Raw genomic sequence first — 22143 nt, forward strand, 5'->3', positions numbered from 1 at the left:
GACAATATTTGTCCACAGCTGGAGTTTAAAGAGGATGAAAGTACTCCTACAAACAACTGGAAAACAAATCAGCAAAATAAGGACACTGGACTACTTGGTAAAATTTGTAAAATTGATCCAAGAGGAGACATGACTTTTGGTAAACCAAGCAAAAAAACATGGTGTCAGAACAAGTCTTCACTCTTCTTTGAAAATAAAGAAAGACGAATCCAGAAATGTTACTTACTAAATAAAGCAAGAGGTTTTCAGGCAATGAAGCAAATTAAACAAGCAGTTCATGTCCAATACATGTCGAGAGTAGCACTGCATCAATATAATTCAAATATAAAGGTTATTAAGTCAGTTTGTTGTTTTTCAGCCGTCATGCTCCTCACACACAAACACACAGTGGGACAAAGAAATATTAAAATTACTTTATTACAGATCATTCTTTCTCCAGTAGCCCTCTTCCAACAAAAAATTGTAATTACAAACAAAATATTACATTTATCCCCTAAACATGGTTTCTCGATTTCTTTTATACATTTTAAATCACTTTGTCATCTGTAAGGAATAGCTTTTCTCTTCTGCTATGCGACATTCAGCTTTTTGCACAATCTATACAATTTAATACAGTTTAATACAGGTCTCTGGACTACGGAGATAAAACAGCAAGATCCACCAAATGACAGGAGCGATAAAGGGAATACTGATAAACAGACTGTACAGAGACGTAACCCTGCCTCCCGCCTACTTTCAACCAATGGCAGCCATCCCTCAGCAACACTGAGGGGGATCACAGTAGACTCTTTAATCTGGTCAATCACTTGTGCAAGCAGTGCAACTGATCCAGTTCAGAGTGACCAAGGTCTAAAACTAGACTCTGCCCCCGACCACCTCGCAAAAAAAACCCCCTGGGAGTTCTAGTAAACACAAGAGAGGGAGTAAAAACCTGCCACTCGCTTGGCCCTCTGCAGACATCATCTGGAAAATAAAATGACCCTTTCTGGCATAAAACCAAATAAAACACGGCAGAACTGGAAAAAGGTTTGTTAAAAGATGTTGGAAACAATGGCATACTGGCTGAAGAGAAGAATGGGACCACCACATTCTGGGTTTTTCTTTTCAGTTTTTGGAACTGAGCCCAGACAAACTGAGTGCAGGGTGGTAAGATTAAAAAAAAAAAAGCTGAAAAAAAAGGCAGATACTTCAGTGTAGTGTGAAAATGCTTTGTGTACAACCACAACAGAGGAGGGCGCATGTTTCATAAATGAAGTCCAAATGATATCCGTGGACCCCACAACCCCTCAGAGTAACCCTCATAGATATCAAACAACAGATATATTTTCACCGTCTTGTGCAAGGATTTCTGTTGTGGAGTGCACGGAATATTGTTTATACAGCCAAATATTGATTTCCAAATTTTAATAGATCTTTAAAGACATTTATTTTTCTATGGTATAACCTCGACTTTAGGTCAGAGTCTAAAACGTGAAAAACCTAAACAGACAGATTGAGTCTTCTATATTGGGTATCATACGTCAATTAAATATAACCTTTGCTCAGGCAAAGGCTACACCTAACAAGGGGGCACAATCATCCTAATTCAGCATTAAACAAAAAGTTACCCTTTTACTCAAGGCAGTCCGACCGAGAGTTGTGTTGTTATCATTCACAACAGAATATCTGTAAGACGTTTCAGAACCTGCAGCTGCAAGTAAGACCGCGAAAACCCAGCGGCTGTTAATCAAATGTTCATTTGAATACCGCTGGTCCAAAACCACATCACTGTGTCAGCATCACCACTACTTCATTTGTCTTTGATTTGTCAATTAGATTTTCATATTTTCAAATTCAAAATATACAATATTAACAGGTTTACTGTACATTCCACCTCTGAAAATCATACGACGCATAATCTCTGCATTTCATTTCACAATTAGACGTCCACCTTTATCTCTATAATCCTCTTTTTAATAGATTTATATAATAATACATATTTATTTGTTCTTCTTCTTCTTTTCTTTCACTTAAAGAGCTCTTCCCAGATAGATCAGGGAGGGGTGAAGACAACATCAGGCTCAGGAGGGGAGGAAACAAACGTGGAGGGAATCAGGGAGGTCATCGGTCAGAACACGACTCCGGGGGTCACCGGGGGTGAGACAGAGCGGGATGTCGGACCAGAGGGGGTTCCAGGGACATGGCAGCGGAGATCCCAGCATCACCGCCCATCAACCCAACGAGACATTCAGCAGTCACCAACCAGCAGAGGACTAGTGACGCTCCTCCTTCACGCTCCCTGTTCATTCAGTGCAACTCTAGCCCCTTAAAACTATTACTTTATTAATTAAAAACACACATTTCTAGGCAACTGAGATGGACAATGTTGCCCCGACAGAAATGCTGCTGTGTTGCTCATTAACAGCCAACTCAGCTAGCAACTTTTAAGTGCATTTTTTTATTGTTTTAAACACTTTTATGTCCCAATCCCATTTTCACAAATGTTTCTCCTGTACATGCATTCATCAACCAAGTGTGCAAAGGGACGTACTGTTTGACTGGGGAATAGAAACCCATAACTATTATATGCATGTATGTAAATCTGATCCACCAATCATTTCGTGTGCATGAAAGCCTGTGCCAAAGTACCAGTCGTTGTCAAGTCACGACACCCTGTTGTGAAGCTCTGCTTGAGTGTTCTTGAGGTATAGACCAACAGGCGTCGCTTTCACCGACCAACACGGCGCCAGATTAGACCAGAACACTGCTGCAAACAACAAGTGAGAGGTGAACACTAGTTTCTACTCAAGTAGAGGTTAGGTGCTGCTGAAAACCCCGTCCCTGTCATGAGGGCTTTGGACTGGTAAGGCCACGGTATCCCTCAGGGCATGAGCAAAGAGTGGGCAGAGGTCTGTGGAAACCCAAGAGCCGAGCCAATGAGGCCGAGCATGCACGAGAATGGACTCCCTCCAATCCAGCAACGCGTGCATCTAACTTGGCCGCATAGTATCACCTGAACTTCCAATTACATCTCTGGCACAATCTCATGAAATACATAACAGTATGTTGGCATGGATAATTATAACGACAACGCTGACTCTGCACCTTTACCTTTGGCATCTTTGCAGCCCTAACTAACTCATCCCAGTAAAACACTGCACACGGGGACTTCACTGGTTAGATTCCCTCTCTGGTGGAGGAGTGAAGTCACTCAGGCCGGAATGAAAGATTGCATACTTTTAGCTGTTCATGACACCTTAGACGTCCCCTGTGCTACTTCTTTAAAGTCAGAGAAACCCACTTGTACTTACAACAACACTGGTCATTTCTCTATGCTCCTTCTAGAGCTTTCCAACGTGTTCCGAAACATTCTGCTCTTCCATCTTAAATCAGACGCCTACATTACCTCCTGCCTTCTCACTCCTCTGTCACTGCACGTAAACCATAATCTCAATAAACGTTCTAAACGGTAAGATGTCTGTGCTTCAATCTCAAGCTGTGAGATATTTGAGTGATCACATTTTTTTTTTTTTTTTATGTGATTCTAAAAATTGCATAACTGAATGCAACATTTCCCATGATGCACATTATTGTGCTACCACAACATCTGAAAGCCTCAGGTTTACCTCGCATATATATATAAAACAGCGTACTGCAAACAAACTCCGTGGTAGAGAATATGAATATACTACTTTGGGTCTATGACAACAGAGACCAACATGGCAAAACGCATAAAACAGCACTGTAAGATACAGTACAAATGACACTATTGCACTGTGGCATACTGTATATGGCCCTCAGCCATCTTGGATTAGTCTCAAGACTTTTGGGTTTCCACAGACTACCGCGATCAGTACACTGATTTAAGAGAGCAGTGGTGATGGGAGAGCAACTGGGCTGCCGTAAACCCAGTCTCAGTACTGTGCAGTATGTGTCAGACGTACTGTGGGACATAAGTGTATGTAAAGCATGTGTGGTGCATGTGTGGTGCATGTGTGGTGCATGTGTGGTGCATGCATAGCGTGCGTCTGCGTAGTGTCACCTCGGTGCACAAGGATTCGACTTTAAGACAATTATCGTGTTGCTTGTGTGTGTGTGTGTGTGTGTGTGTGTGTGTTCTAGGTGTACGACAGATGGGATCCGTTGGAGATCTGAGAGGTGATGCTGGCGCTCCTGCTCATGCCCTGTTCATTTCTCCCCCCTGATGACGTCCTCCTCATAGCCTGTGGGCTGTTCCTCACCCCTCCTGCGCCTCCCGCGCTCCCCCTCTGATTCCCTCCTCCGGGGTGGTGGAGGCTCCATGGTGGCGGGCCCCCAGCCAGCATGGGGTGACCCCAGGGCTGCTGTGAGCTGGTGCCCCCCTGGTGGTGATGACTTTGGTGGCCGCCTCCTCCACCACCTCCACTTCCTCCGGGCCAGTGGCCTCCACCTTGAGCCCCCTGGCCACCTCCACCTCCTCCCCCCCAGCCTCCCTGGGAATCGGCAGCCACGTTACTGAGCACCATGTTGCTGAAGCCCAGCCGCATGGACTCCGAGTCAAAAGCCTCGATCTCTCGGGCCTGGCGCTCCAGCAGGGAGCGGATTCGCTCCAGACGCTCGTTCTGCAGCGCAAGCATTTCCTCTTCAATCTGCGGAGATAAACACAGTTAAAATACATGCCAAGAGACAAAGCAAAGTCTGCCATTTGAAAGGACGATGAATTCTTCTTTAATTAATCACTCGACCACACTATTCATATTATTGGGAAATAGAACAATCGGCAAAATTAGAAAAACAGGAAGGGTTGAATGGCCTTTAACTTAAAGACACAGTACATGAGACACAGTAAGTGAACGTCAACAGAAGTGTAGTCTCATAACCAAAAAGTGTTTATTGTCGCTCCCAAATGTATTGCCACACATCCTTACACTACACTAAGTCCAGGGCCTTTCTTACCTTCTGCTCCAGCAGTGCCCGCCGCAGAGAGACCCTCATCTCCAGCTCCCTGCGCTCCTTGTCATGCTGAGCGTCTGTCTGCATCTTGATCTTGCTCTGGTACGCGTTGAGCAGCTCCAGCTCCTGCAGCAGCTGCATCCTCAGAACCTGACAGTCGCCCTCTTGAGCCTCGTCTAACCGCAGCTGAGGGCAAGTAAGTAAAAGAGAAAGAAAGACATGAAGACGGGATATACAAGACTTTCTTTGGAAGCACCATTGTTTTTGGCTCAATGTCAGTGACAAGCAGTATATTTTATATCCTACAGATATAAAGCTAAATAAAACATAACGATTCTTAGTTTCAGTCATTGTACACTAATAAAAACATAGTTATGCATATTATATTCCATTTTTGCCAATTTATCCTCTTAAATGTTACACACTGTTCATTTAAGTCTCGTTTAGATGTTCTTAAATTAGATATTTCCTAATTCAAATAATCATTTAGAATATTTGAGTATTTTATCATGGTCTTGTACAACTGCTTTGTGACTAAACTAATTTTTGTTTCCTAAACTCTTAAGGGCTTCTCTTCCAGGTACTCACGGCCTGCGTAGAGAGCATTTCGTTGATGGAGTGGTCGTACTGCTCGGCCAGGATGGCCAGCTTCCTGGTCTGCTCCTCCTTCAGCCTCTTGAGCACGGCCTTGTGATCAGACTTGGGCGTCGTCTCCAGCAGGTGGTTTCTGAGGGCCTTGTACTGCCTGGTCTGGGTTTTACAAGTGTCCTGGAACTGCTTCTTAATCTGGAGCTCCTTAGACTAAAACAAATTTAAAAAAAAGGAAACATTTAAAATGTTGAGTAAGGGAGCTTTACCCCTGCAAGTGTTGTATCAGTGAGAGTGTGTAGAGGGGTCCGTTTCAAAAACAAGTACACGTACCTTGAGGCTCTTGGGCTGCTGTCGGACCTCCATGACATGCTTGCGCCTCAGCTCCCTCTCCCTCCTCTTATTGTATTCCAGCTGGTTGGTGAGCTCCGTCTGGTGCTGGGTCCGAATCAACTCTGCCCGCGCCCTCTGGATCGTCCCCAGGTGCCTGAACTCCAGCTCCTGCATCGACTCGTGATGTCTGAGCAGCATGGCGTGCTCGAGGTCCTTCTGTGTCTGCCGTTTGTTGAGCTCCTAAAACAAGAGGAGAAAATGCTGGTTGACAGCAATCAAATAAGTCAAATCAATCAAAAACAGTAGAGTGGGTGGTGGCGGCTGGTTCTCTCTGTGTGACTAAGTACCTCTCTGGCCAGATCCTGCTCCACGTTGTGTCTGGCGATGAGGATCCTGCGTTTGAACCGTCGACACTCTAGCTCCAGGTACTGCCTCTGTCTCCTCAGCAGGTTGGCCTCCTCCTCCGCCTGGGAATCAAGTTTTGTTAAAGTCACAGATTCTACAGACTGTGTGAATTCACTGCCAGGCCTGTGTAAAACCAGCATTTGGTCTCGGGCTCGTCAAGTGTACTGTTTGAGAGTTCCTGACCTGGAAGTGCTGGATGTTCTCCTTCTGTTTGGACAGCCACTCCTGCTTCTCCTTCTTGGGAGTGGACTGGTTCTCGTTCAGTTCCTGCCACACAGGTGTTATTTTGTTTTCTTTCAGTACGTCAGGACATTAGCCTTATTGATGTTACAGATATTGATACAATTAGTCCATTAATGTATTACTCAACCAGCAGAAAAGGAATCAGCGACTAATTTGTAATTAATGAAATAGTAGTGGTGACCATGTATTAACCATGTGTGTGGTTGAAGCGTGTTACCTCTTTGAGCTGCTCCTTGCGTAGTTTGTACTCCCGCTTCTGTGATTCCAAGAAGCTGCTGAGCTCCTTCTTCTGCTGCACCTGGATGTGCTGCTGGAACTTCTTCTCATCGTTGGCAAAAGTCTTCAGCTAAACCAAACACCAAAATTGAGTCGGAGACAAAAAAAAGCTTCAGTTGTAGGGACGTGCTTCGAAAACATGAATAGTTGCATATCACAGTATTTTTCCTTTTTCCACTTACGTCTTTGTCCAGGGCCGCCTGGTGTTTTTTAAGCAGCTTCTCCATCTCCTGGGTGAAGTTGTTCCTCTGACTCTCTAGCTCTTTGTCCAGCCTCAGCCTGTGCTCATCCATCTCCCCTTTCAGCTTGTTCTCCAGGCCCATCAAGTGCTTCTGATGTTGCCGTCTCATGCGTTTGTATCCGGACATCTGCTCCCGCAGCTCCGAGTCCTGCTCGTGTTCCTGCATCTCACGGGTCACCTGCAGGACGCAGACGCAGGTAAGAATCATCGCAGTCTCTTTGGGTTCAGATTATTTGAAAAGGGTTATAAAATATAGAAATATGACATGGGGATGAAGACATCCTACTCAAGTGTGTAGGTATAACAGCAATGTTAAAAGAGTTTGTTAAATGTTGAACATTTCTAATCATTTCGGACCTTTTGTCCAACATAACGCACTAAATATCTGTCCCTTTCTGTTATACAGCCACTAATAAATGCAATTAGTAAGCGAGATGCATGGAGGAGTGAGCAAGTGTGTTCTCACGAGTGACGCTGTGCGTATGGTGGCAAAGTGCTCTCTGTTGCGGTAGTGCTTCCTCGGGGCCGGAGCTGGTGTTGGCTGGGGCTCAGAGGGTTCGCTGCTGGCTGCCGGCTCCCCAGAGAGACTCTCCTCTTCTTCCTGGAGACATAAGGCAGCAGAAAGAACATATTATTTAGTTACTGTATTTCACAGATTCAAATCAAGCATTGGGGGGGGATGGGGAGACTTGGATAAGGCAAGAAAGAGATCGAGACAGAAGAGAAACAGAAAAGACTTGCCAAAGTGAGACAAAGATATTACAGCAGTTAAGTGCTCGGTGTGTCTCAGACTGCTGTGAGAACACTTCTCACTAACTTGAAAACAACATCCTCCCAAAACATCATTGTGTGTTTTTTTAACTCAACCTTCTAATCCATCAACATGTTTCTGGTCATATCTTGGTGCTTGCAAGAGACGGATTAAAAGGACGGACGGTGAAAACTGATGTAGCAGAGCCTGAGATATCCTGACTTTTAGTCCGGAGTATGAGTCAACTCAACTCAAAACACTGGATCCTTTATTCCTGTAGTGTAACTAAATAGCATCTTTCATTAGACGTTTATGTGTCCATGTCTTTTTAACTTGACATCCCCAATTTGCAATACAGGATTTCTGTGGTAAACCGATGCCGTACACGAAGCTCCCACTAGAGCCACAGACATTTTTATGAACTCATCTTCATGTGTAAAAATCGGTGCCCCTTTAATAAATCATGAATATACGCCGATATACTTTCTCTAAAGAGGTGTGTGTGTGTCCGTGTGACTTTCCCCACCGGTTTGAGGTGTATGACGGAGCTGTTGGACATGACTGTGTGGTCTCCCTCCATCAGGTCCAGCTCGCTGTGGCTGTCCTGGGCCGCTTCGTTCAGACTGTTTACAGAGCTGCTTTGGGAGCTGGCGCTGATGGACATGCTGGGAATGGACTGATTACTGCCGACACTGTTCACCGTTCCCGTCCGACCGCCGCCCGGCTCCAGCTCCTGGAGACCGAGAGTAAAGAGCACAAAGAGAGAGGGAGGGAGAGAGAGGGAGGGAGAGAGAGGGAGAGCGGGATAGGGGGAACGCAAGAAAGTCCAAGAGACACGGACAGACATGCATACAAACCAATGCATGCTTGGTTATTTTCTCAGCACAGTAAAATGCCTTTAAAGTGGCAAATGTATTTCTGAGCTTAAAAAAAAACGAAAACAAATTGATTGATTGTTACTAAACAAGCATCCACACACCTCGTCTCCATCAGGAGCTTCTGCTGTGGGTCCGTTGTGGGTCTCCTGAAGGAGGATCTTCTTCATCTTGCGGTACTGCAGGTTGTCCAGCTCTCGCACGGCATCCTTGGTCCTCTGAATAAGATCCATCAGCACGGAGTCTGGACGTTCACGCTGCAGAAACGCATGCTGGAGAGGAAGAGACAGAGCATCATGAAAACAAGAGTCGACGAGGAGGAAGAGGAAGAAGAATACTGTTCTCAAAACTAAAACGACTGGAGTGACTGAGAGCTTATGAGGAGATCAACATGTAAACTTGTTTTTTTTTTGCAATAAATTGCACAAATGTAATGGGTGAAAAATATCAAATATATCCCAAGAAGGAACTGGGTTAGCTCAGAGTGCTGAATTTGCTTTCAGCTTCAGCGATCTGGATTTAATGATGTGGTGGATGGTTTTGCGCTGAAACTGCAGAAAGAAAGGTCTGTACTAAGGTAAGACAGCGTACACGGTTACTCCATGTGTACGGCTGTTTGTTTAACACGGACAACATTTGTCAGGCTCTATGATCAACGCAAAACTGTGCAGTACGGTGGATCATGCAGATGACGGCCAATTGTCAAAATCGACATGAAATGACAAAAATATATTTAAATCCAAGAACTCCTTTTTAAGATTAAGTTGGGCCAGAAGTCCAACTGAAGAAAATCACATTGAGAAGCATTTAAAGAGCGTTTAACATTGAACATCGTAACACTTTGAATTCAGTTTAAGAACAAGTATGGTTTGGGAAGTTGACATTTAAAGGAGAAAGACGCAGCGTGCAGTGCTTTCGTACCCCAAGGACAACTTCCATGTGTAAGAGTGAGTCCATTAGTGGTCTAAGTGACAGCTGCTCAGTTACTTAACAGTGGATGCAGAAGTCGCATCTCTACAGTAATTACATCTGTGTTCTTTCCACAAAACCAAGCTCTGTGTGTGTGTGTCCATGCAAGTTCTGGTTGTGTGTGCGTGTGTGCGTGTGTGTGTGTGCGTGAAACTGGAAGTAGAGGATTAGTGAATCCAAATAGAAGCTTATGGGGGAGAGAACAGAGCACAAACATCAGAGGGAGATTCATCGCCAGAGGGCTTTGTCAATCTCCCATCTTAACACACCGACCCTGCTCTCTGTTTGTGCGCTGTAGTGTGTACACGGTATGTGCGCTGTAGTGTGTACACAGTATGTGCGCTGTAGTGTACACAGTATGTGCGCTGTAGTGTACACAGTATGTGCGCGCACTTACCCCCAGCATGTCGTCAGAGTGTGGTCTGTCCTGGGGGATTTTCTGAAGGCAAGAATCGATAAAGTTTCTAAAGTAATCCGTCCTGAAACAAAGATGACAAGATGTAGAGTAAGACACCGACACCGACAGCCTTTTAACAAAAGCAAGCATGTTTGTGGTGCGGCGCGGCATCTCACCATTCACTGGCCTGCAGTGTGGGGCTCTCATTCTGCGCTATGTGGTATAAGGCACTCATTGCATTCATGTTAAACAAGGGAGGTTTCCTCTCCGCTGGAACAGAAATGACAAGTCAGTGTGTGTATTCCTTCGTTTTTTTTCAGATTATAAGCATTCTGTACACATGACATCTATTGCACTTCTGTCCATCCTGGGAGAGGGATCCCTCCTTCCTTCCTGGGACAAAGGATGTCGTATGTGTACAGATTGTAAAGCCGTCTGAGGCAAATTTGTGATTTATGATTTTTGGCGATACTAAATAAATGTAATTAAACTGAATTAAAGTTTTAGAAGAAATTTTTTTTTGCCTTTCTCAATTGCTGAGATAATAAACACGACTGATTTAACTGAACCTTAAATCAAAACAAGCCCATCAAACAAATGTTAGTCAGACAATGTAGTGACTGGCGTTACTTCTTGCGCTCAAAGACCTTAATCAACAGCAAATCATGTGTTTAGAACAGATAGTAGGTCATGATTTGGTAGCATTTGTCTCACAGACTGTGTATTCAAGTATACTTTGTATTAAGTTTACACTTTCTATTTTAAAAGATAAAATACACACATACTGTCAACCTACCTAATTCTATACAGGTGATCCCTAAGGACCAGATATCCACCTTCCCATCATACTGGCCCTCGTCCATAGCTAGAATCACCTCTGGGGCCATCCTGGATGTAGCAGAGGAGGAAGATCAGTGAGTGTGAGGAATAGAAAAGGACAAAAAAAAAGTAGGTTAACAGTCAATTAAAAAAAAAAAAAAAAAAAAGAGCGAGATGACTTTAATGGATACGCAGTCGCGTCTTTAAATGTGTTTTATTTATAATTATGTTAATCTGCAAACTAAAAGGCGTTGTCACTTTATTGTTTGGAATTAAATAATGGTGTTTTTCATAAGTCATAAGCACTTTCTCAGAAGCATAAGTAACAAAATTTTCTGACAATAGAGTTCACAATCCTGAAAATGATTGGATACATCAGCAGGCCGCTTTTAACTCATGTGTGGATATGCAAATATAAATAAATACTCTTAACAGTCAAATCCAATTTCATGAGTCCGTGCTTCTTGAAGTAGACCGTCAACATTTACCATCGTATACTTTGGGTTTACATTTACCAATATGGCGTTCCCACAAAGGAGTTGGCAGGCGAGGCGATGGAAGCAGAGCCAAAGTCTGCCAGTTTGACCAGCCCGGGCTCAGTCAGCAGAATGTTACCTGCCTTCACATCCCTGAGAGAGAGAGAAACATAGACGTGTCAAAGCGGGTGTTTACAGGTTTCTTAAAGAATATAGGTCACGTAAAAAAGCATTCACCTGTGGATCATATTGTGGGAATGAAGGTAGGCCAGCCCCTGCAGAGCACCATGTGTAATGGCAGCAATCTCTACTTCCTGTAAAGGTTTTTTATGAACTAAAAGGAGGAAAAACAGTTTGAGCAGGAATCAAAAGCAGCTGATGAAGACACATCAATGTCCGCGTTTCTTTTCCTGCAAGCTCACACAGTCAGTCCTACATTTCATCTCTTGTGGAAGGGTCAAATCTGTTTGACACACACACACACACACACAAAAAAAAAAAACATGCAACACCTGCTCACCTTCGAGCAGATCTGAGGCTGAGCCGAGACAGTACTCCATCACCAGCTGGAAGCAAGAGATAAAGTCGTGAATAGCTATGTATGGACACATGAAGGCCCTTCAACATTGCAGAATGAGATAATCTTCCAGTTGTTACCGGCTGTTGTTAGCGGGTGACTTACCCACGCTGTGTGCTCACGGAGGTAACAACCTTTGTATTCTATACTGTTGGGGTGCCGGATCCTCTGCAGAAACTTCACCTCTTTTATAATGTCCTGCCATTTCTGTTGGGGGAGAGAAGGGTCTTAAACGTAAAACACGCCATGCATCGCTTGGCTTTATGCACTAGAGGTGTGTGTGTGTGCAGATGAGTGTCTTTCAGTGCAAATAGGAGTATGGTGGTTCTCTTCACAGATTATGTGTAATCTGATTATAGCTAATCTGAAATCCAGAGCGGTGTGAACTGTATGTGGGACGACAACCCTGAAAGTGTGACCTTTAGCTATTTGACGTGGATATTCATTGACGACATCAGCAGTCACCATTTGTTTCAAACTGGGATGCAACGGTTGTTTGTGTGTGTGTGAGTGAGTGAGTGAGTGAGTGAGTGAGTGAGTGAGTGAGAAAGAGTTTATGAAGTTAACGGTGACGTTATAGCTGTGAATGTAGCAGTGCGTGTACAGTTTAAAGCTATTTGTTCGGTGTGTGAATGTCACAACTCCACAAGGCCCAAGCGAAGTTCCCGTGTCTTGCTTGCCATCTGCTGATTAAAGGATTAAAGTGAAGGTTAGCCCTGAAGTTAGCAACAACCTAACCTTAAGGTGGACTGATCTTTAAGGTGGACCAGCCATTCGGAAACGAGGGTTGACTCTTGCTCTAGACTTCTCTGTATTTATGTTTATTGTTGGGCTCATTGCAATTACTCAATTGCAACACAGAAGATAGACTGTGTGCATATGTATCAGTGAGAGAATGATAATAATAACTGTATATCAGTACTTTCAAAAATGTTTTCAGCACATTTTAACAATATCACAATAATACAGGTAACCTGATAATTTGGGTCACAATAATCGTGATATGAAATTTTTATACCATTTGATATCTGGTTGCAAACATTAGTAAAAGATATACGTACTGTATATCAAGATCCTGTACTGTCAGAACGTGGCACAGAAGGTATAACCACGGACGGTATTTATAAAGTAGACGTAGTCGCCGTGATGTCAACCATTGGTTTGTGGACTGCCGTTTTGAAACCTCGAAATCTGCATTTCGGCCGTCACCATCTTGGCTTATTGCAACCAGAAGGGACACGAGAGGGTGGAGCTAGATACAGTCGAACGCTGAATATGTTAATATGCTGAGTTATATAAAATGTTAAAGTTAACTTTAATGAACTGACAATACACTGTTAAAGGGTTAAAGAGGGTGTAAGACAAAAACAGACAACGTCCTAGTAGCGACCTGTTAATCACAAGGTAGCTAAGCCCTAAAGCAAAACCAGCTTTATTGTCTATTTCACTCTAAATGGGACCACAATTTACTAAATGAACAGCATGCTGTATTGAAGAAGTCTTGAAACTAGGGTTTGAGACCATAAACTCATGTTTAATTCGGTAATAAATCAAGAGAGAAGTAGGGTCATTTCCCCATAGACTTAGACTCATTAGAAAGAATGGAAGTATAACATAAAGAGTAGGTATATTTATGTGAGGTGTATTACAGTGCACAAAAGTCACTAAAGGTTTAGAATAAAGAGTTAAGGTAAATAATTCAAAGTTTGATACTGTAATGTGTGAAGAAACGCATACAAACATACATACATACATTATATATAAAACCAATTTTGTCTCACCTCAATAGACTGTTTGCCATTGTAGGACATCTTTTTAATTGCCACCACCTCATTTGTGCGTATATCCCGTGCCTTGGAAACAAAAAGTAAATTGTCAGTACACATTTCAAACATAACATACACTACATCTCATTCTCTCTTTAAGGATGGCGTCTTTCAAGACCTCTTGTACCTTTTTTTTTTTTTTTAAACCACACTGTGTGCAGCGCTCAAGAGCAAGAGTCAGATCAGAAAAGTTAGTTTGAGTCACTTTACTCCGCTGTACCTTGGTGCTATTACATTTAATCTGCATTGGGCAAAAAATGCTATATTTAAATTGTTTTCTGTTCTTTAATGAATTAGCTACACTTTGAAGACTTCTGAGACAAACTCTGGCCCATTGTAAGCCCACTGATGTACCTAAAGGAAATATAAGCGACGCTTGACTCAGTTGATATCTGTAATTGGCAAGTCAAGCAGCCTTGAGTTACTGCATCATTCACAGAAAGGAATACGGACGCTAATGAAATATAAAGAGACATTTGGATCATACAATTGATCACTTCAACTCCGCCATGGGACTGTGTAGACTCTGTCTTTACAGAATAAACATCTCTTGTATTCAACGGATCATGACCCTGATTAAAATCAGTCAGTGCGAAGATGAAGTTGCCGTACAAAGTAGACGGCTCCAAAGCTGCCATGGCCAATCTCCCGGAGGTCAGAGAAAAGCTTCTCTGGGTCGTCTTTGAAGAAAAGCTCGGCCACGTCCGGATCCTTCAGGCTCCCCGCCCTTACAGTGGAGGGCATCCTGGTTAATGTAGTCCCTTATCACCCACGCAGAAGGGGATGGGGACTATCTGGGTGCTGAGCTACGCCAAAACAGCTGAAGATTCATCTGTAGTAGTTGATGGGCCTAAGGAACCAGCACACGGGCACCTGGATGGACAAAAAGGGGCGAGGGGAAGCAGAGACCGAGAGCTGTTAGCAAGGACCAGATCAAACACAGTATGAAGAAGAGTCCATTGGCTCAGTTGACGTGATGAAAAGTCGAAGGCCATACTTTGAAAGGAGAGGAGGAAACCTCACAACTTTAAACTTGTAACATAAAACCACAACAACTCCTCCATTTGGTTACAGTGCAATATTTTACTTCAGTGATTTCATGTTCGTGCACACAATTTGGCTACATACAAACATTAAAAAGATGTATTCGGCTACATAATGTCCCCAGTTTTCCTTAGAGCAGTATTGCGTTTGAAAAGGGTATTAAATGTAACGCGGTGGCATTCAACATCACGCTGCCTGACGAGAGCGACATAACGTTTCTTCAGAAAAGGTCACAGTCGCACCTTCAAGTGCTGACCCTAATATAATCCACGAATTGCAGAGTCATCGCAAGTGCATCGGTTCAGATTGCTTCGGCAATTATTTGCAGATATGTAAACTATACTGGAACGACTGGGCAATGCAAATATCCCAGCTCACGGGTCGATTTCACGTCCACTGCCATGAGGGGGCCGACAGTAATGAGGTCTGAGCGGCATCGGCCGATCAATTAGAGTTGCCGTGCACTCTAAAGAGTAGGAGACGTGTTGCTCTAGTTAAGTCTAGTAACATGCATGTAGGATTATCATTGTTGTGCATGTGCGTACATGCAAGTGTATGCATATTGTGTACCGAACATTATACTGCAAACTACCAAGGCAAGTTTATTTGTGTGGCACATTTCAACAACAAGGTAATTCAAAGTGCTTCACAAATAAACATTAAAAGCATCAAAACATACGGCAAAAGAAAAGGAGATTTAAAAACAATTAAGAACATTCATTGAAACATTAAAAACGGTCAAAGCTAAAGCTATTTCCTTGGAATAAACTGCACAAACACTAAAACAGAGTTATACAAATGGGGGTTATATTACGTTCAATACAAATTAGCATGTCAACGCCCTATATACATGTGTTGTGTAAGTGACGCTGCTCTGATGTACATGTGCTGCTTGTTTAAAATGTTTTGACTGGACTTGTTGGGTCCCATCGGCTTTATTAAGTTACAATAATCACTGAAATCATGTCGAGGTTGTAGCTTTTACTGTATGTGTCTAACATCTATAATTTACCAACATTTATTTATTAGACACTTTCACATTTTGAGCAGAGATACAGCGAGCCCAAAGTTTCCTCGGAGACGTTATGGCGTGATGTTAAACATGCCTGACGTGTATGTTGGGTGTACATCTAAAGAGTAGAAAGGAAACACACAAGCACTCTCCTCTCACCTCCTTTGTACTTTTCCTATCAAAAGATAACCACCAACACACCGCCTGGAAGAATTACTCCATCTTTCACAACCTCACCTCTTTGTCTCGTCTTCAGCCGGTCCGAAATTGGAAGCAACCCCCTCCACACCTAAACACCGCACGGATATCATTACAAAAACAACCAGTGGGAAGGAGTAGTCGCCTCCTTCGGTTTATCTTTGGGTCTGCTATAGTTATCAGTACAGCCTGGTAGCCTGCTGTACCAAAACCACACTGCTGGCTGGTGTCACAAGGTTCATCCTGCTAAAAAAGCTATCCAGCTGACTGAGACAAAAAAACACAAGAGGGAAACTGGTATACCAACACACACACACACACACACACACAGTCCTCAAGGACAACACATATCTTAGTGGAGAGAAGCTAGAGAACTGCTGCTGGGAGCAAACTTCAGCAACAGAAATCCTGTCTTTTGGTGTTGCAAACAGAGACGTTACATTTTCTTTGTCTCATTCTGTCACAATGCTTGCAGTGTTACGAGATAAGCATTGTAATGTATATTGTTTGGCTGCTAAATGTGGACCAACAACGCCAAACGTTGACTTCTTAAAAAAGGTTGAAAAAAGAAATCAAAGTTTGAACTTTTACATTTGCTTTCAGGCAGCAAGGACAGATTACTGCAGCTGTGCATTTGGTGATAAGCACTGCCTTAATAGATACGCCATCCAATCTGACTGAATGTTGGAAAATGATTGATTTTCTAGCAGGTCTTAATTAAGCACTGTGGATGAATATGCCAGATGTGTAGAAAGTCAAAGGAGAAGCAAGGAGGCCTGGCTTGCTTGACTTTCCCGAGAGAGAAGAATTATAATAATATTTTTTAATTACATTATGGATTTAAGCTATTAAGATAAACAGTACACATTCTAGAGCATTTTACATTTAATATATTAACTATTAGAGAGAGACTTTGAGGTTTTGATCATTTTTATGTGAAAGGCAAAAAGGCTAAGAAGTAGAGTCGGCACTGAAAGATCACTGCTGTACTCGAAATGATTAACTTCCTAACCTCCTAATACTGACTAACTCACTACTGTCACTACTGATGATATACTGACAAAGCATGAACATCAGCAGCAATAAATCAATGTGTTAAAGCTTTCTGTACTTTTTTAAAGACTTTTCCCATCCAACATGTGATTGCACTTCCTCGTAAATATTTTTCCTGAATCAGCACGCATGACTGTGGGCAATAATAAGACAGCCAGACACAGAATCATCCTTTAAGTCAAATAAAATGCGACTCCTTGGTACAATTACCATGAATAGACGACTAAGCATTATGGACCGTATTTACGACGATTCGGTCCTCGGATCTTCATCAGGTAAAGTTAAAATGCCACAAATTAGCATAAACACACACCCTGTTGTGGTAATTGTTTTGATAATTATTGTTTCTTTTACGACAATGATGGGCTGTCTTCTAAAGGCTTCCTTTAAAACAGTACCAGCTATGAATATTTAGTTGATAGGTTTAAATGAGTCACACATGAAGTGTAATCTCATCTGATAGCTCAGTGGACAGGAGTGCGTCCAGACATTCAAGAGCATCTTGGTTCCTCATTTTGATTTCCTGATGAAACTGTACAATTTAAGGTTAAAGAATAATTGAACTAGACAAGACTCGACTTCGGCTAAGTTGGACTGTGTGTACAGAGAGATACAATCAGGTATCACAGGTATCACATCCACACACACACACACACACACTCGCTCACACTCTCACACACACACCACTGAGTCATGAGACTGAATCTGGAAGTGATGGACCGGACTGCAAACCGTGCGTGCACAAGCGCACACATTATCACAAAGAACAGTGTGTTCAAGAAATGCACTGAAAGTTGTTTTGCTTTACTGCTCGAGAAAATGGATTCTCTCTTTGTGTATTATGTGAATTGATTTCCTCTGCACTATAAAATCACCAAGGAGCCTAATGAAGAGGCAGCCAATACACCAAGCTGAGTAGCAAGGCATGTCACGGACAGGAAGAGAGAGAAAGAAATGGAGAGGGATGATGAATAATCAAATACTCTATTGATCCCCATAGTGGAATTCTCTTAGCTGCACAGGGCCAGCTACAGAGCAGCAACCGCGCTGTCTGCTGATTTATTAAAATGCAGAGAAAAGAATGTATATAGGAGCGGTATACACAAGAGTAATATACATTATCCATCCCAGTTCATCATGTTTTCGCTGGTTAAAATCCATTACAACTACATAAAACCATTTAAGTTGCACTCAGTACTGAGACTCACATGTAACACTGATTTTCTTTGTCCCAGTTCTTATTTTGACTAACTACAATTATAGTTTTTAGTTATTTTGGCTGATTGTGCCGCCTCTCTGCATACTGTACTTGATAGACGTCTCCCTGACTCTGGTTTTGCTGCACCTGCTGAGGCGGGACAACTTGTCCCTTAAAAAGGAACATGGAGTCGATCTCAGCAAAGCTTCAACCTTTAATGTCGACCTGAGAAGAAGATCCCATCAACCAGAATAACTGATATCACCTGTGTGGGTGTGCAGGGCATTTACACTGTGGAGTCTCTCAGAAAATGCTACATATATTCTGTCATACACATTTTGAAAAATGTCTTCCAGCAAGATGCTAAATGCTGAATTGCTAAATAATTCAAAGTAGGAATGCAGAGAGCGGATACAGCTTATTAAACGATCATGTATCATCCGGATGTAACTGGTCCACATGAAATACTTCTTGTCTCTTGTTGTAAAACTCTAACAATGCAACGTTGTATTAACAATATCATTCAAATGTTTTTTTAATGATAAAACATGTTGCGGTAAGGCATTAAATTCTATAAAGAGAGAGAAAAGACAGGTTCGATGCATCTCTGCTTTAAAGATAACCATTACAAAGAGCACTGCAACACCACAGCTGTTCCTTTAGAGACAATGTTAACTTCATGACCTTTACACGACACACTACATTTCTATCTCTAAGATGGAGGGTGGGGTGTCCATGCTCCTGTTCCCCACCCTGATCACAGAAGTGTGGCTTTCGCTGAGTGGAGGAAGTGAAAGCTCTCTAGCTAACCAACGTCAACAACAACACATCCCGATTTGTGGTTACTACAAAGATGATGGCGACAGAGGAGAGGAAAGGAGCGACCAAACACTAAGAGGATTTGACCCATCCCAGTTCACTCACTGAGCTCCATTTACACTCTTCCTGTGTGGGATACATGCCCCAAACATCAATAGCATCCCACGTTTCTTCTTAACAACAAACACTTGGGTAAAAAAAAGACGACGACAATCTGCATGTGCCGCCGGCCCGGCATTTGTAAACAAAGAGAGGATAACAAGGCACACAAAAGTTATTACTTCACTACATATTTACATAGCAAAAGGTTGTTTGTTGCTATATTAATGCTCTGAATGTAAAATGTAGCACCTTTAATGTGCATCTTATAATTTCAGAAAATCATGCAGACCCTCATTATGGTGGATATTTTGTGTCGTTTGTGTAACCCCTCCTCACGCGTCTTCTCTCTCTCAGTCTGACTCATCAAATGCGTGATTGGTATCCAACTGTTCAGCAGCCGGCCTCAATCAAAGACCTTGAGCTGGTGCTTACGAACTCCTTTAAGGAATTAAGGAAGAGGACCATAACTTTATTATCTCATTTTTCTTTTAAATTGCCATGTCACTGAAGATGTCACACAGCAAAGACTGTCATTTGATTAGCGATTAGTTTTGCCAGGTTAAGAAAAAGATTAAGTACAATAAAAGCACAATAGTCTTACAATCAGTAAGCTAAATAAGGACCATACTATGTGATTCATAACTGCGTTACATATTCAAAATCACTAAAAAAATAAAGTTATGGTGGCAGTACTGCAGTGATTCATATTGTGGAAACAGCACTTGTTCTGCAGTGGCTGACTGTCACTGACTTGGATCTAGACTTTAGCGAGCAGGGCAGGCTTTGCTCCGGTGTCTAATCCATTTTTCCTGGGAGACACTTAAATCCATTATGCAGTGTGCCCATATTCAGCACCCCCTGATATAACACCGACACACAACTTTGCGTCGGCTTCTCGTGCACCGAGGTGATCGCGGTCGATAGCAGCCGCGTACCTCTCATCATCGGCCACCAGCAAGTCCTTGAAAGTAAAGACAGGAAGACAGGGGACAGGCAGCCTAGCAGAAATCTGTTGTAGCAGAGTGAGAGTACAAGTCACAGGCTGCATTAATAACGTGGACAGTCTGTTCAGTGACACCAACAAAGATAGGTGGGCTGCTAATACTGCAGTGCTTATTGAACAATAAAACAGCAGTATATATGGCACAAACAACACAAAGCTGTAGGTGTTTGGGTGTATCAGCCATCAAATCGTGGACATCACAAGTTGACAGATCACTCCCACAGATGGCACAGTGTCTTGGTTAACGTTGGGTGAATAGTAAACGTGTGGTTCAATCACGCACTTGAAACCACATTAAAGGAGGCATGTGTTGTTAAATCGCATGACGTTAAATCGCATGACATTAAATCGTTGTGTTGTGCTGATCCACTGTGTCGTGCATAAGTTAAGCAGAAGAGTAACGTTAGCTTGCAGAGTGATAGCCAGTGTTACGCAATATCAACACAGAAAACTGAGGAATGCGACTCACGTCGGTGCACAACAACATGCCATCAGCTGCAGATGGATGCTAGCTCCTTGTCGCTGACACACTGATAATCACAATGACTTGTCAGACTAATGATGCTTGTAATCACAATGCCAGGACATGTACGTGCGACAGACACAGAAAGAGACTCCTGATCAATGTCACCTACCGTCACATAGCTATACGAACAGGATGTGAATCAATTGATGAACAATCAAACTTCAGAAACACACACATCCAGCAGCAGAGTTGCACTTAACGTGCGGCCACAGTGGACAAAAACAAACACGAGGGAGTGGCACTGCTTGCAACGATAGTTGCATAAAGCGGATTAGCAAGCTAACGTAGCTAGCTAACGCTTCTTAGGCAGAGCAATCATTACCGTTACTATTTACAATACACCACTCACAGTGTAGCGTTAGCTCGCTTGCCTTGCTCATCGCACAATGATATATTTTGCTGATGTGTTATCCTGGCATTCAAAACAAACACCCGTATGCTAACAATGGGTCACTGAAGACTACAATGTGTCGATGCGACAGACCAACACAAGTTGTGACAGCAACTTTTGGTTAGCTGTCGAGTAGCTACCAATCTAGTTAGCCGGCTAGCTCTACGCTAACCTATGTTTAAATCCACCGCAGCGTGTTGTTGAACCCATCGTTAGCAGAAAGCTAAAGCTAGCAACCGACTCACCCGGTTAAAATGAATCCACATAGGTTGAGGCGGCTGATGAATCCAGTCACCCTGAACAGAGGATGTGGCTGACGATAAATCACAGACGAGGCGATGCAGTCCACCAGAAATCAAAGTGTGAAATCGCAAGCTAATAAGTTAGCAATGCTAATTCGCTCATCTAACCACACAGTTGTGCCCTACCCAATAAAGACGGCCACGCTGACTTCAAGTCTAGCGTTAGCTCAAACTGTTGACTTAAGCAATAACCGTTATCTTTGTCAAAAATACTGGTCGGCCGCAGGAATAATTGCATCAACGTGAAGCAAGCTGCTCTGGCTAGTGACGACTGTCAAGCGTTAACTGTCACAACGACAGGCAAGCTAGCGGCCAACCAGCTAGCTGCTAACGTTAGGCAGTAGCCAGCAAAGTTTCTCACTTCAATAGGCAGTTCCTCTAAAAATGGCGGCGATGAGAATCACCTCCATTCCATCGTCAATGAATCAGCGAGCCAATGAATAGGAAAAGCCTAAAGTGGTAGCGGTACAGTCAGCTTTGACTGAGAGTACACGTGTGACAGGTCTGGAGTCTTGTTGATGCTGTCTCGCTGTATCCTGCAGGGAAAGTGTGGCCCCCTCCCTAATCCCACTGTTTGGTACCGCTGTGCCATTCAGCAAATGCAAGCATAGGGTTGTGGTCTGGATGGAGAGAACCATACACACAATGTCAACACAACATGCATTTTATAGCAGGGGAAGTATTGCACATTATCTCTATCTCTCTCTCTCACTCTGTGTGTGTTTGGCTTTATGCACTTTCAGTCACTGAGCTCCTAACCTGATTAACGGTTTCAGTCCTAATCTGGTGTCTACTATAAATAGCCTCT

At 43.0% G+C, this 22143-nt stretch overlaps 1 protein-coding gene across 1 annotated transcript; it reads right to left on the bottom strand.

Moving 5' to 3' along the window:
- Window positions 1-398: 398 nt before the first annotated feature.
- Window positions 399-21650, bottom strand: taok1b (TAO kinase 1b). Its single transcript, XM_076101701.1, has 21 exons — window positions 21279-21650; window positions 14300-14560; window positions 13643-13714; window positions 11967-12068; window positions 11805-11850; window positions 11522-11618; window positions 11324-11437; window positions 10786-10877; window positions 10166-10259; window positions 9990-10071; window positions 8728-8895; window positions 8275-8481; window positions 7464-7598; window positions 6939-7175; window positions 6698-6826; window positions 6421-6504; window positions 6180-6299; window positions 5833-6072; window positions 5500-5712; window positions 4915-5097; window positions 399-4607 (listed from the first exon to the last, which is right to left on the bottom strand). Exons 2-21 carry the CDS (start codon window positions 14429-14431, stop codon window positions 4098-4100), a joined length of 3057 nt encoding a protein of 1018 aa, XP_075957816.1. The 5' UTR covers window positions 14432-14560; window positions 21279-21650; the 3' UTR covers window positions 399-4097.
- Between the last annotated feature and the right edge of the window lie 493 nt (window positions 21651-22143).

Source organism: Anarhichas minor, unplaced genomic scaffold (genome assembly GCF_050575085.1).
Source record: "Anarhichas minor isolate MPS153535 unplaced genomic scaffold, ASM5057508v1 ptg000027l, whole genome shotgun sequence".
Lineage (NCBI taxonomy): Eukaryota > Metazoa > Chordata > Actinopteri > Perciformes > Anarhichadidae > Anarhichas > Anarhichas minor.